The sequence below is a fragment of the Nematolebias whitei genome, chromosome 1, assembly GCF_014905685.2.
Source record: "Nematolebias whitei isolate Nwh7 chromosome 1, NemWhi1, whole genome shotgun sequence".
NCBI classification, from domain to species: domain Eukaryota; kingdom Metazoa; phylum Chordata; class Actinopteri; order Cyprinodontiformes; family Rivulidae; genus Nematolebias; species Nematolebias whitei.
The window spans coordinates 73,554,785-73,568,794 of NC_056498.1; the positions used below are offsets into that span (position 1 = coordinate 73,554,785).

General features: G+C 40.2%; 1 protein-coding gene across 2 annotated transcripts in view; it reads left to right on the forward strand.

Moving 5' to 3' along the window:
* LOC119420061 (protein phosphatase 1 regulatory subunit 1C) overlaps positions 1-14,010 on the forward strand; it is a 39,861-nt gene that overhangs the window by 12,880 nt on the left and 12,971 nt on the right. For both annotated transcript variants that reach the window (XM_037687438.1, XM_037687430.1), the window contains exons 2-4: positions 566-620; positions 7,899-7,936; positions 9,087-9,141. In XM_037687438.1, the coding sequence (XP_037543366.1) occupies positions 566-620; positions 7,899-7,936; positions 9,087-9,141 (148 nt within the window). The remainder of the gene's footprint in view (positions 1-565; positions 621-7,898; positions 7,937-9,086; positions 9,142-14,010) is intronic.

The following is a 14,010-nucleotide window of genomic DNA, read 5'->3' on the forward strand; positions in this document are numbered from 1 at the left end:
AGATAGATAGATAGATAGATAGATAGATAGATAGATAGATAGATAGATAGATAGATAGATAGATAGATAGATAGATAGATAGATAGATAGATAGATAGATAGATAGATAGATAGATAGATAGATAGATAGATAGATAGATAGATATGATTAGGCTGGTTGTTCAGTTGTCATATTCTTGTTTAGACAGTAAACGTTTCACTCAATATCTGTCAAAATGACAGATTAGATATTTGTGTTTGCTATGGTTGATTAGCTGTGGCTAATTAACTGAATTCACTCTAAAAAAAATGAATCTGTTATAGAGATACATCTAATGATCACTTTCGTTAAATCCACCCAGTCGTTCATGAGGTATTTTGCTAACAGGCATGCCTTTTGTAGTGGTGGGTGATGAAGAGGAAGGAACAGTATATTTTCTACATCATTGCGTGGACCTTTGTTTGCCTTAAGTCAGTAAAAGCCTCTGGATTGAAAAGTTTTACCCACTTTTACTTTAAGAGAACCTTGATATTTGTCTGACACATCTTTGGCAACCTTCAACAGTAAGAATGTGTTTTTCCTCAGATCCGCCGCAGAAGACCGACTCCTGCTACCCTGCAGATCTACAGACCCGGTTCAGGTGAGAAAATGTGAACCAGATTGTGAGCCAACAGGAGGAGGAGGGCAGGGAGCAGAGGAGCTGCTGCCATAATGGAAGTTTTATTAGATTACTTTGAGTAAAATGATCTGGGTGCGCAGGCTGCGCTGATGGATCCAGAACCATCGTAGTGTTGGTGCTCTGAGCTCCCATAAAGCCCTCTGCAGGAGAGCTGACTGATTGAATAATCAGCCCGAGTCCTTTCTGGGAGTTCGGTGTGGAGAGTCAGGTTCCAGTGGTGGTATGTTGCTTCTGAGATGCTGCTTTGACCGTTTGTGTACGAAACAAGAAAGTTAAAGTGCTGCAAATAATGTTTCACATTGCTGCTATTTTTGCTTTCTTGTCACATTTACACATTTCAGATCATCAAACAAATGTCAGTAATAGACAAAAATAACCTGGGTTATTACAAAATGCAGTTTTTAAATGAATATTTCATTTATTAAGGAAAAACATTAACCAACCTGACTGCACACATAACCGCCCATTGCGCACCTTGTTAAAGGTCATAAATACCAGTAAAATAAAATACTTACACAAGAAAACAAGTTCTGCTCAATTGTCTATTCTCAAATCAATGGTCAATGTGTTCTTAAATAAAAAATGTTGTTAGCAAAATTTGTGAATGGCTACAAACTACTACCTGAGTTTTTTTCCCTTGCCATGAAGTGAAGAGGGGAACTGGAAATACCCTCTGTCTGTCCGTCTGTGCATGTTGTGATCATAATAACTTGAAAAGTAAGTGAGGTACAAACTTCCATTTTGGTGTGTGGCTGCATTTAGGTGTAAAAAATTGTTAAAAATTGGGTTTCCATGTGCAAATCCAACATGGCTGGTGCCATATATGTAGAAATGTTAACCGTGTGAGCACAATGACTTGAAAAGTACGCAAGTGCTGAATTCCATTCTGGTGTGTGGCTGCGTAGGTGTAAAAATGGTCATTATTAAAAAACTGGTTTGCCAAGTCAAAATCCAACATGGCTGTCCCATTTCTATACGTTAACCTGTCACCTGTACCGTTTGAGGAAAATATACTTCCTAGTTTTTATATTTTTTTGTATAGTATAGTTTTGTCAAATGGTTGGGGTTGCCGGGCAGCACGGTGGCGCAACTGGTAGAGCTGCTGCCTCTCAGCGAGTAGGTCCCTGGTTCAAACCCCGGTCCAGGGGCCTTTCTGGGTGGAGTTTACATGTTCTCTCCGTGCATGTGTGGGTTTTCTCCAGGTACTCCGATTTCCTCCCACAGATCAAAAACATGCATGTTAGGCTGATTGGTAACTCTAAAATTGTCCCTAGGTGTGAGTGAAAGTGAATGGTTGTTTGTCTCGTTTGTCTCTATGTGGCCCTGTGATGGACTTGAGACCCATCCAGGGTGTCCCCCGCCCTTCGCACAGTGATTGCTGGACATGGGCACCAGTGACCCCCGTGACCCAAAATGGAATAAGCGGGTAAAGATAATGGATGGATGGGGTTGCCGAAAAAAGGGGTGGCCAGTGGTGGCTAAGGTCACCATTAGCCATCCCCTGACTCCTCCATTGCACCTGGTGGTGAATAAAATTGCTCCCTTTGCTCACCAGGATATGCCAGTCTGCACTGCCTCAGACAGCAATAAACTATCCAGTCCCTTGTATAACCAAAGCTGGAGCTTTCAAGGTTCATGCTCAATCATCCAGGTAAAAAATCCAACAACGTTCAGTTAGGTCATCTGGACAGTTTCTTTTTTTATTGAGAGACATTTCTCCCTCCATCTGAAGGGCTTCATCAGTCTGAGGAGTCACAAACAAACAGGTTCCCCCACTAAGCAGTATACACTCCTACAGTGGACCAACCAGTTTGCTGTTGATTAGATGGTTTCTGGGGACCGTCCTCTCCCCCGTCGACTCTTCCCAAGCTGCCACAGCCAAAGTGGTTCAAGACGTCAAGATTCATGCTCAAAGCTTCAAAGCTGGAGCTGTTTCTGTTTTCTTGGCACAAAGTCGAGCTCATTCCCAGTGCAAATTTGGATTCTTCCATGGCTGTCCCCAGTCTCTAATCCTGTTTGTGGTGTTCATGGACAGGATCTCAAGGTGCAGTCTTGGAGAGGAGGGTGTCTGCTTTCAGAACCTCAGGGTCTTGTCTCTGCTTTATGTGGATGGTATGGTTCTGCTGGTGTCTTCAGGCCAAGAACTTCAATGTGTGCTGGGGTAGTTCGCAGCCGAGTGTGAAGCAGCTGGAATGAGAGTCAGTTCTTCTATGTCCAAGACCAAGGTTCCCATCTGGAAAAAGGTTGAATGCCCACTTCAGGTCAGGGGGAGTCTGCCTCAAGTGGGGGAGTTAGGTATATGGGCATGTTGTTCCTGAGTGATGGTAGCATGAGGATCGGCAAATTGGGGCCTCCTTCTCAGTAATGAGCGTGTTGCTTTGGTCAGTTGTAGTGAATGGAGCCAAGTCTAAAGGTAAAACTTTGGGCTTACTGGTCCAAGTTGGTTCCAACACTCACCTGTGGAGGGAGAGTGTTGCTGGAGAGTGGGAGGTCTGGGTTTCTCTCCTAGACCTGTTGCTTCTGCAGCCTAACTACAGATAAGTGGTAGAAGATGAAAGGATGTGATTTTTGGGGGAAGAAAGCTGAATTCAGTTTCACTGCCACACCCAAGCCTGCTCTCTCCCAGACCTATAGAATCAACAAATCTCCTAATTAAAGCTGTTATCCAAAACCACAGAAAACATGCAACAGTGGTGAACCTTCCCTTTAGAGGCCTACAAAAATCGCTCCGAGTGCATTGATGTCTCGTCCAGGGTATTTCAGAAGAACCCATAATAAGATCTGAAGTCCAGCCTCACCTCTCTCAGTTAAGATGGTTCAACAATAAGAAAGAGTCAAAGGGCAAAAATGGCCTGTATGGGAAAGGTCCGAGGCCAAAACCACTGCTTAGCAAAACCAACAGCACCTTGATCCTTTAGACTTCTCCATTTCCCACCTCATCCCAACTCATCTGTAGTTGAGTTGCAGAGGAAACAAGTTCAGGACAGAGAGCCAGAACTTCCTGCCCTTGGTGACACTTTGCATCTCCTCATGGGGGACCCCAAGGCGCTCCCAGGCCAGAAACAATACGGAGATAAAGACAAGGCATATGGGCAGCATCCTAATCAGATGAACCACCTCATCTGACCCCTTTCGTAGCAGAGGAGCAGCAACTCTACTTCAAGCTCCCCCCGGTTGATGGAGCCCCCCATCCTGTCTCCAAGCCTGAGCCCGGCCACTCTACAAAGGAAGCCCACTTTAGCTGCTTTTTTCCAGGATCTCAGTCTTTAGGTTAGGGGGATATATTTTGATCATTTATCAATTGTAGTTTGTATTGACTCGTGTTATCGTTGTTTGATATGAACATGTTTGATCTGAAACATGTCGGTGGGGAGCAAAAGCTAAAACAGGAGAAATATGATCTCACAACTCGAGTGAATTCAAGAGAAATGTATCTTTCCTTTTAACTGTGTGGTGATTCTGGGTTTTATCAACGTGCAGCTTCAGAACCAGCTGGCAGCTGGAAACACAAAGAGGCTCAGTCTGGAAACAAACAAGACCCAAAAAATCCAAAGCTCTTATTTGTAAACCATTTTCTCTGAAATAACAGCTGAGATTTTCTTAAAGTGTCTCATTTTACAGAACATCAGGAAAACTCCTGGATTCATGTTTCAGCTTTTTAAAACTCTTGTTCTTGGTTTTAGTTTAAAACTTCCAAAATACTCACACTGAACAAACTTTATTTACTTGAGATCCATTTCAGAAACTGACTAAAGACAAAAGCAAGTTCTTCTATAATAACATAATTTGTTATTTAGATCTATCCTCAAATTAACAAAACCAGTCAACAGGTTTAACTACATCTTTATTTATTAAACCAAATGTGTGTTAAAAAAACTGCCTCCACATCTGCTGCTTCCACAGGAAGTTCAGCATCAGCCTGCAGCTGCTGATCAAATGTATTGACTGATCATCAGCAGTGGCTCCTGTTTTATAAAATCAGGAGTGTGCTGCTCTGAAGCATACAGGTGTGTTAGCACAATGTCAGGTGGAAAGACATCAGCAATGACCTTAGAGAAGCAACTGTGGGAAGGGTCAAAGGTCATTTCCAAACAACTTAAGTCAATCTACAGAGAGGAACATTATTGACAAGTGGAAACATTTAAGACAGCTGACTGGTTTCATTCCAGCTAATTCACCCCAAGGTCAGACTGTACAGTCATCTGACAGACTCTGCTGGCCTCAGTTATCAGATCAAAGGTCATGGCAGGACAATTAGACTGATGGTGGAGGGCTGATGGTTTGAGCTCCATGCAGTCCCTGAGTGGACCATGAACTCCTCTGTGGGCCAAAGGTTTCTGGAGCCACATGTTAAACCACCTGACAGCTCAAGTTTGGACCAAACTGGGCCCAACAGGACAAAGATCCCAATCACAGCAGCTGATCTACACCAGAACAACTCAACGAGAAAATAATCAACATGTTGTAATGATGCAAAGTCCAGAACCTGAGCCTGACTGAAACTCTGTGATGGGACCTTCAGAGAGCTGAGCAGGAACCTCTGTGAACTGAAACAATGATGGAAAGAGGAGTGGGACAAAACTCCTCCACAACCATGAGAAACTGGTAGAGTCCTAGAGAAGAGCGCGACTGAGAGTTAACGGAGGTTCTACGAGCTGCTGGATCAGGAACTGGAGGCAGTTTTCAGTAACATTTTGGGTTTGTTCAGTGTCCTGAGACGACTTCTGTTGTGACTTGGCACTATAAAAATAAACTGAATTGAATTAAATTTGTTTTTGTTTAATAAATGAAGACATTTCTTGTATGCTTTTGTTCACTTTTGATTCAGTTTGAATAATTTTAGAACCCGTTAAAGACTTGATCAAATTTAAGATGTACTGATCCATAACTGAAACAAAGTGAACCTTCTTGACTGTAAACTTAAAAACATTTAAAAAGAAGAGGCTGTATTAGTTTACGGAGATAAAATGAAGAGAATTTGAATTTCCTGTGAAAATGCATTGTGGATGCTTATTGCAGAAGAACTTGCTGAAAAACAACTGAAACTAGTTAAAAACATGTTGAGTTTTAGCTGAAGTTGAAGAACAAGCCTACGTTAGAAGAAAGTAGAAAGAACAAATATTTGCCGAATTAGGTATAAATAAGCAGAAATTAGCACAAAAATTAGGAAATCAGCTAAAAATGCTGAAATGCAGCTGAAAAGGCAGAACAAAGCTTAATCTACCAGAAGGTGGTGAAAAGAGCAGAAATGAGCTAAACAATGGGGAATTAGTTGAAAATGCTAAATTTGTATAAAACAGCTAAATATTAGCTGAAATAGCAGAAAAAGCTGAAACTAGCATAAAAAAGCTGAAAGGAGCATAAAAAGCTGAAATTAGCATCAATAACTAAGCTGAAAGTAGCAGAAATTACCAAAAAAACTTGAAACGATCTGAAAACAGCTGAAATTAGCTAAATAATGCTAAAAAGGTAGTTGAAATGGTAGAACAAGCTTAAATTAGCAGAAGAAAGCAGAAAAAACACGTTTGGCCAAGTAGGCTGAAAGCAGCAGAAATTAGAACAAAAAGTGGAAATTGTCTGACAAAAAAAAAAACTTCTGAAAATTAGCTGAAAACAGCTGAAAAGTAGCTAAAAGCAGAAAGAAGCTTTAATAACCAGAAGGAAGTGGAAAGAGCAAACTTTTGCTGAATGAGGCTGAAAAAAGTTGAAATAAATGCAAAAAAAAAAAGGAATTAGCTGTTAAAGCTAAATTTAGCATAAAAACAGCTTAATAGTAGCTGAAATAGAAATTTCTGACATTTGCAGAAAGAATCTGAAAAGAGCATAACAAGCTGAAATTAGCGTAAAGATGTTAGCAGAATCACAGAAAATGTTGTAATTAGCAGTATAAAGCAGAAAGGAGCACAAAACAGCTGAAATTAGCTGAAAGTAGCTGAAAAAAGTTTAAATTTGCACAAGGAAGTTGAAAGAAGCTGAAACAGAACAAAATGTGAAAGGAGCAGTAAAAGGTGTAAACAGATCTAAAGATGTGAAGGATAAATGGACTGTACTTATATAACACCTTGCTATCTTCTCAAGACACTCAGAGCTCTTTACAACACAATCTGTGCTGTGCTCACAGGGACACACAGAGACAAACAACCATTCACTCTCTCACTCACACCTAGGAACAATTTAGAGTTACCAATCAGTCTAACATGCACATGGGTTTGTAAACATTTAAGGACCACATAAATTGTAAATGGACTGTATTTAAATTGTGCCTTTCTATCTTATCAAGATACTCAAAGCTCTTAAAACAATCTTTTCCCTCATTTAACCATCCACACAACACTCTACTAGATCTATACAAAGAGTAATCAGTGCTTTATCACATTCATACACTCATTGGATACACATCAGAGACAATGAGGTGTTCAGTGTCTTGCCCAGGAACACTTCAGCATGTGACTGCTGGTGGAATTGAACCCCCAACTCTTGCATTGGAGGATGACTGCTCTAACCACTCAGCCACAGCTGTCCCCTAAAATGAGCTCGTTTCATTTTCTATAGAAAACAAATGGCAGAAAATGCTAAATATTTCAAAAAGCTAAAGTTGCACCAATATCAATAGCAGGATTGTCCTGAACGAGCTGAAAGTTTTGATTTATGATTTGTTGAAATAGATTAAAACCTGCAGGACGAGAATGACGCTGAAAAACGTGTGGAAGAAAAATGGATCACAATAGTGTGAATGCATCATAAACATTCACACAAAACGCTTGGAAAACATTTGACCCAAACACAAAACTAGTTAAAAAGGAAGACAACAACAAAAAATACAAGAGAAAGAAATGTTAATAAAAACAAGAGGAGGAAATAAATATGATTTTGTCTCTGAGATGTGGAATTAGTGCAGGTTTCTGTTCTGAAAGGTTTTGAACGAGGACTATTCAACTGGTGGCCCGGGGGCCAAATCAGGCCCACGGGTGAGCTCAGCTCGGCCCTCCACTGGGTTCATGTTTAAATAAAACTAGATTTTAAATCATAAAACAAACTTGTTTAATGACAATAACTGCTGGACGTCTGGCCCCTGAGCAGTTTAGTTGAACAGCCCTGATTTAAACGAGCAGAACCCGGTCAGGCGATCTCCAATCAGCAGTGTTTACTCCTGCTGCGGTTTAGAACAAGGTTCTGCGTCAGGTGAACCCAGACAGTGACGCTGAAGCGCTGCCGTCTCTTCTCTCCTCTCTCCTGCAGATGTTGGAGGTCAACAGAACGCCAGCGGGGAGTCGCAGGTTTGTATGAACGGCTGTAAAACCACCGAGCAGGTAACACTCACCTGCTGGGTTCTTAAAGAACACAGGCAGGTAGAACCCCGGACACTTTCACACCCGTCAGGACTCAAAGAACGCTTATCACCCGCCACCTGTCAGACCACAGTTTTAGACTACGACCATCTTGTGTTGAGAAATGAGCTGAAGCTGTTTTATGTTGAGTTGATGGTGGCAGCCATCTTGAATCAACTCAATTAAATTTCATTTCAGTTTATTGACAGTACTGTATATAACAGCAACTCACAACAGAAGTTGTGTCAGGGCAATGTACAGAAACATTTACATACATAGAAAAGCCAATTAGTAAAGTTCTTTATCTAAGGAAGCAGCAGACATGTTGAATCTTCACTTCATCACAGTCTGCCATCCTGAGCAAGCACGAAGGAGACAGTGGAAAGGAAAAACTCCCTTTAAACAGGAAGAAACCTCCAGCAGAACCAGGCTCAGGACAAGTGGTCATCTGCTTCCACCGGCTGGTTTGAGAGGACAGGAAGGAGAAGCAAATGCAGATTGACAGGTCCAGGTGAACTTTCTATAGGAGGAAAGACAAAAAAAATAAGATATAAATAATTACAAATACAAAACAGGTGGAGTAGAGTAAGTAAAGACAGCAGCAGAGTGAAGAAATGTGAATTTGTCCTCCAGCAGTCTAAGCCTATAGCAGCATAACTATGGGACAGCTCAGGAAACCCAAGCTGACCCTAACTATAGGATTTATCAAAAAGGAAAGACTTAAAGCTGGACAATGTGTCAGCCTCACGGACAGAAACAGGAAGTTGGTTCCACAAGAGAGGAGCCTGATAACTGAAAGCTCTGCCTCCCATTCTGCTTTTGGAAACTCTAGGAACCGCAGGTAAGCCTGCAGTCTGACAGCAAAGTGCTCTGTTAGCAAAATCAGTTAGGAAATCAGTAATTTCTCATCATAAGATGACAGGAAAGGCAGCGGGTGATATGCATTCCTTCAAGGAGTGGTGGGTCTTTTGAACATGGCTACATCATGAAACAATCATTTCCCCAACATGTTTATAAGAACTTCCTCAGTCTGGAGTATTTAAAGGATTCTTCTCTGTCTTCTTGTGTCCCATGACGTTGGCTTGTCCTTGTCCTGCAGACCTCCGATGTGTCTCAGAGGAAGCAGAGCACCTACGCCCCTCCAACCATGAAAGGTAAACACAGACACTTAGCCTAGCCTCACACGGTTTAGCAAAGCGTGCATAATTTATGAAAGACGAGAGGACGAACCATTTTCCCACCGAGACGAGGACTGTTGATGTTCTGTTATCTAAGAGCCATTAAAGGCATCGCAGATAAATAGAAACCTGCTTTAAAATGAAGAACAGCTTTAATCTGGGAATCTGGACCATCACCAACAGAAGCTTCTTAAATTAAACAAGTTATGGCACAACCCCGACAAGTCACGGAAGCCAAAGTCTTCCAGTTTTAAACAGCTAAAGTAACGTTTCAGCTTTTTGTCACAGGCTGGTTTCACTTCATTCAAGATAAAATGAATCCAAGATGTCTGGAGTGGTTCTGTTGCAGCTGTGTTTTCACTGCATGGATTAAAGTTCTGTTTTTTTTGTTTTGTTTTGTTTTTTTGTTTTAGTTTCTGCATTTTGTGGCTGAGTTTCAGTTTTATTAATATTTTCTGTAGATCCAGCTGGTGATGGCTTCAATGATAAAACAACAGAAAAACATGAACTTATTTAGATTTCCTTGTAAAACAGTTCAACTCCATCGAGGTACCACACTTTTTTCTTTTATCCTCAAATCCCCCAAAATGCATCATAGCTTTAATTCATTAAATGGACCCTGACAGGTCAGTTTCATGCGTGACCTAGATTTATAATAAATAGTTGTAGTGATCCATGTGCTCATGGGAGTCTGATTTTAGGCTTTAAAGGTTTATTGATAACTGTTGGAACCAACTAAATATTACTTTTAGTGAGTTACACCCAAGACAACGTTTAAACCCAAGTTAAAATGTTAAAACCAAGTTAAAATGTTAAAACCAAGTTAAAATGTTAAAACCAAGTTAAACCCAAGACAATGAACGTTTTTCTTTTACATTTTAATACTTTGTTGGTTGCAACTGGGACCCTGTCTACACAATTTTGTTCCATCACATGTACCACATGTGATGGAACGACAAAGAAAGACCCTTGAACCTTGAACACCAGAACCACAGACTTTTTATCTATGTCAACAAGCTTCTGGTAAAACTATCTGTCTTCTTCTACTTCTTTTTCTTTTTTCATTATTTTTCTTCTTCTTCTTCTTGGTCCGTTTATTCTTCTTCTTGATCTTCATGGCCTTTTTCTTCTTGATCTTCATGGTCTTTTTCTTCTTGTCTTCATGGCCTTGTTCTTTTTTCTTATTATTTTTCTTTTATATTCTTCTTGGTCTTCTTCTACTACTTCTTGGGTTTCATGGTCTTCTTATACTCTTTTTCATTTCTTCTTTTTCTTCATCATCATCATCATCTTCGCCATCACCATCATTATCATCATCATCATGGTCAGGGCATTGAGAAGACCATTACAGAAGTTTAATGTTTGCCTGTTTCTTCCTATCAGTAACTGGTTCTGATGTGTTTGGATCATTGTTCTGTTGGACCAAACTGGGTCATCTAGTTGAGGTTGATTTAAGATGATGAAGAACTTGGAGGTAGTCCTCCTTCTTCATTATTCCATCCACTTTGTCCAGCAGTGCCTCAGCATGATGCAACCACCACCATGCTCGACAGTTGGTTCGTTGACCTTTGGTCTGAAAGTCCCACCTTGTCTCCTCCAAACAAAATGTTATTATTTGATGCTTAAGACGAAAAGATGAGAATGTTTTTGTATCAGTGTGTGCTCGCTTGTATTAACAAATATGTTATGAACCAGTTTTGACACATTTTATAACAACGTCTTTATTGGGTTAACAACAAGAAGTCTCTTTTGGACTAAACTCAATTCAAGATGGCTGCCTCAGCCAACTGGCCTCATAAAACACAAAATGTCTCCAACATCCTGTTTGACAGATACTGAACTAAAGACAGGTGTGGTGGTAGCGCAGTAGCATCCTGCAAACATACTCAAAGTGCAACATCTTTGGAAATTAAACTGTTTGAGTCAGTTCTGTTTGTTTTTTTAGCACAATATCTCATGAGACTGAACTAAATTCAATAAAACTCAAATAAACAAATATTATTGGATGTGCATCCACTGACTAACTGCTGGAGTCTGTGCAGTTCAAGATGGACGCCACAGCTAACGACGTTAGCACAAACATGGCTGTACCTCAGGGAACTAGCTGAAGTTTGGTGTGGTAGTAGCAGACGGTCATTCACAACACACACACTGAGCACTAAAAGATCACACGTTACATTTCTGTGGTTTGACAGAAATATTTGCAATATTTCTCAACATAATATGAGCTCAGTCAGAGTCCGTCATGAAATAAGCGGATGATATACATTCAAGTAATGTTTAGGAATGTGTTAATTACATAAATTATTAATTTATTTACAAGGATAATAAAGAGTGCTTTAATCTTGAATTAACTGTTAATACAGTGCTTGAGATACATGTTAGAATATCATAAAAATGTGATTTGTTACAATGAACTCCTTAAAAACAAGCTGATGTCCCATCACTGGAGGATTTGAACAGTGAATGGTTGTAGTTTTTGTGATGAGTGTTTTTCTGGACTGGAATAGAACAGGGAATGTAAGTACGTAAACTTGAATGTTTTTGGTGCGAGATATTAAGAAGTTACACTGTGGAGAAGAGCAGAGGGAGGTTTTACTTTTTCTTGTCTGAGGCTGCACAGGGTGATGGGTCCTGGTGTGTGGAGGGAGCAGTTTTATCCACCAATAGGTGCAGTGGTGGAGCCAGGGGGTGGCCATTGGTGGCCTTGGTCACCATGGATTAATCTAAACTGGTCACCCCAATTATTTGAGGAAAATATTAGGTACCACTTTACAATAAGGCTCCCCTTATAGATGGCTAATAAATACTTTATAGATACGTTATTAAATCCTCTTTAAACACTTTATAAATCATTAATAATTGTTTATTATGCATTAATTAAGGGTGATGGAGAGACAAAACAAACTCACTATTTTTTTTCATCTAGAGTTGTTATATTAAACGTTTCAGACTAAGTTACTACCTTGTGAGCCCAATAAGCATTTGTAAACCTAATTTCTTTAGGATGTAATATTAGTTGTAGATACTTATCATGCAGTGATAAAGTACAATATTATATGCAAAAGAAATAGGTTTACAAATGCTTATTGTGCTTACAAGGTAGGAACTTAGTCTGAAATGTTTAATATAACAACTCCAGATGAATTATATATAGGTGAACAGATTTGGCAAGAAACTGGTCAGTTTTGTCTCTGTCACCCTTAATTAATGCACAATAAACAATAATTAATGATTTATAAAGTTTTTATAGAGGAATTAATAACATATCTATAAACTATTAGCATATATAAAGGGAGCCTTATTGTGGTACCAAATATTATTTTAAGTAATATAAAAACTAGAAAGCATAGTTTCTTCAAATAAGTAAGGTGGCCTGTTTATATATTTATAGTGGTGGCCATCTTGGAGTTTGATGTGGCTACCCAATTTTTGATGGTGACCGTTCTTACACTTAGATGTAACCACACATCAGAATTGAAGCTCCCAAGGTTCACATATATAGGTACATATTTACTTAAGTGGCAGCAGCCATCTTGGATTTAATCATGGTGACTGTTGAAAAGAAGCTTTCTTACGCCTAGATGCAGCCACACACCAAAACAGAAATATGTACCTCACTCTTTATCAAAGTTATTCTCACAACATGGACAGACTTCCAATTTCCAATTCCCACTTTTCACTTTGAAATGAGGGACAAAAAAAATGCAGAGGTGAGCGGATTCATTCCTGCATGAATCCTCTGCAGTGAAGATATTTTTTCTCCGACTCCAGATGCAAATAGTTGCTGTGGATGTTTTGCACAGCTTTCACCCAGCTTTAATGCAAAGTGCACTCATCTGAGGGCTTTTATCACTGAATAATTTATCAAACTGTCACAAAGCTTCTCTCAGCAAAGTAGAAACCTTTCCTTCAGGACAGTCAGAAGAGGCTTATCAGAATAAAAACTGTCTTTCTGACCTGAAATATGGCCAACTGTGCCAAGAAGGTGCATGTTTTGAGAGGAACAGCAGAACAAGGAAGGAAGGCGGCTGCACATAAGTCTGTATGCAGAGCGCTGACTGGATTCTGGGAAGACTATAAAAGCTTTTTAAATCGATTCTAGCCGAGAGCGTGTGACGTTGCTAAAAGCCTCTTGATGAACAGCAAGAACACACAGCAGCATTTTCATTTTGAAGAATTAAAAAAAAAACTTGTTTTATGATGAAGCAAACTAATGTCCTGGTTTTATATGGAAGCAAAACTCAACAAGAATCAAAGATAAAAGAAAATGTGAGCTACAACCATTTACCTCTGCCTGCAGTGTTCTTAAACTCCATGCATAAACAGAAAGAGCAACAATTCGGTACATTATACAAGTAACTACAAATGGTTCCAGGCCAATAAGGTGTTCGTCTGAACAGGAGACAGGCAAGTGGTAGGAAGGTGTGGAGGCAGCTGAGGAGGCACAGGAGCGCTTCAGGTCCACAGAAGAGAATCCAGGGGACAGGAGGATCAGGGATTATTTACTGGAGGCTCGGAGAAATACCACATAATTAATGAGTAAAAGGCCAGAACAGAACTATCATTGGCAGGTAATGCTCCAGCGCTGACTGGATCTCCTCTGCAGCCTTTCATGCTCCTCGCTCATCAAGCCGTTGATCCTCAGGTGCTGCTGATCAGAGTTAACTGTGGGAACTGATCAGAGCAGAATCCCACACCTTGTTTATATATTCAGCCATTCCTGATGTTTGTAGCTGTGCTTTGGGTCATTACCCTGATGGACTCCTGAGCTGCAACTGAAGCAGAGCTTTCTGACACTGCTCCAGGATGCCTGGATTGTTTTGAGACTTTCCTGTAGCCAGC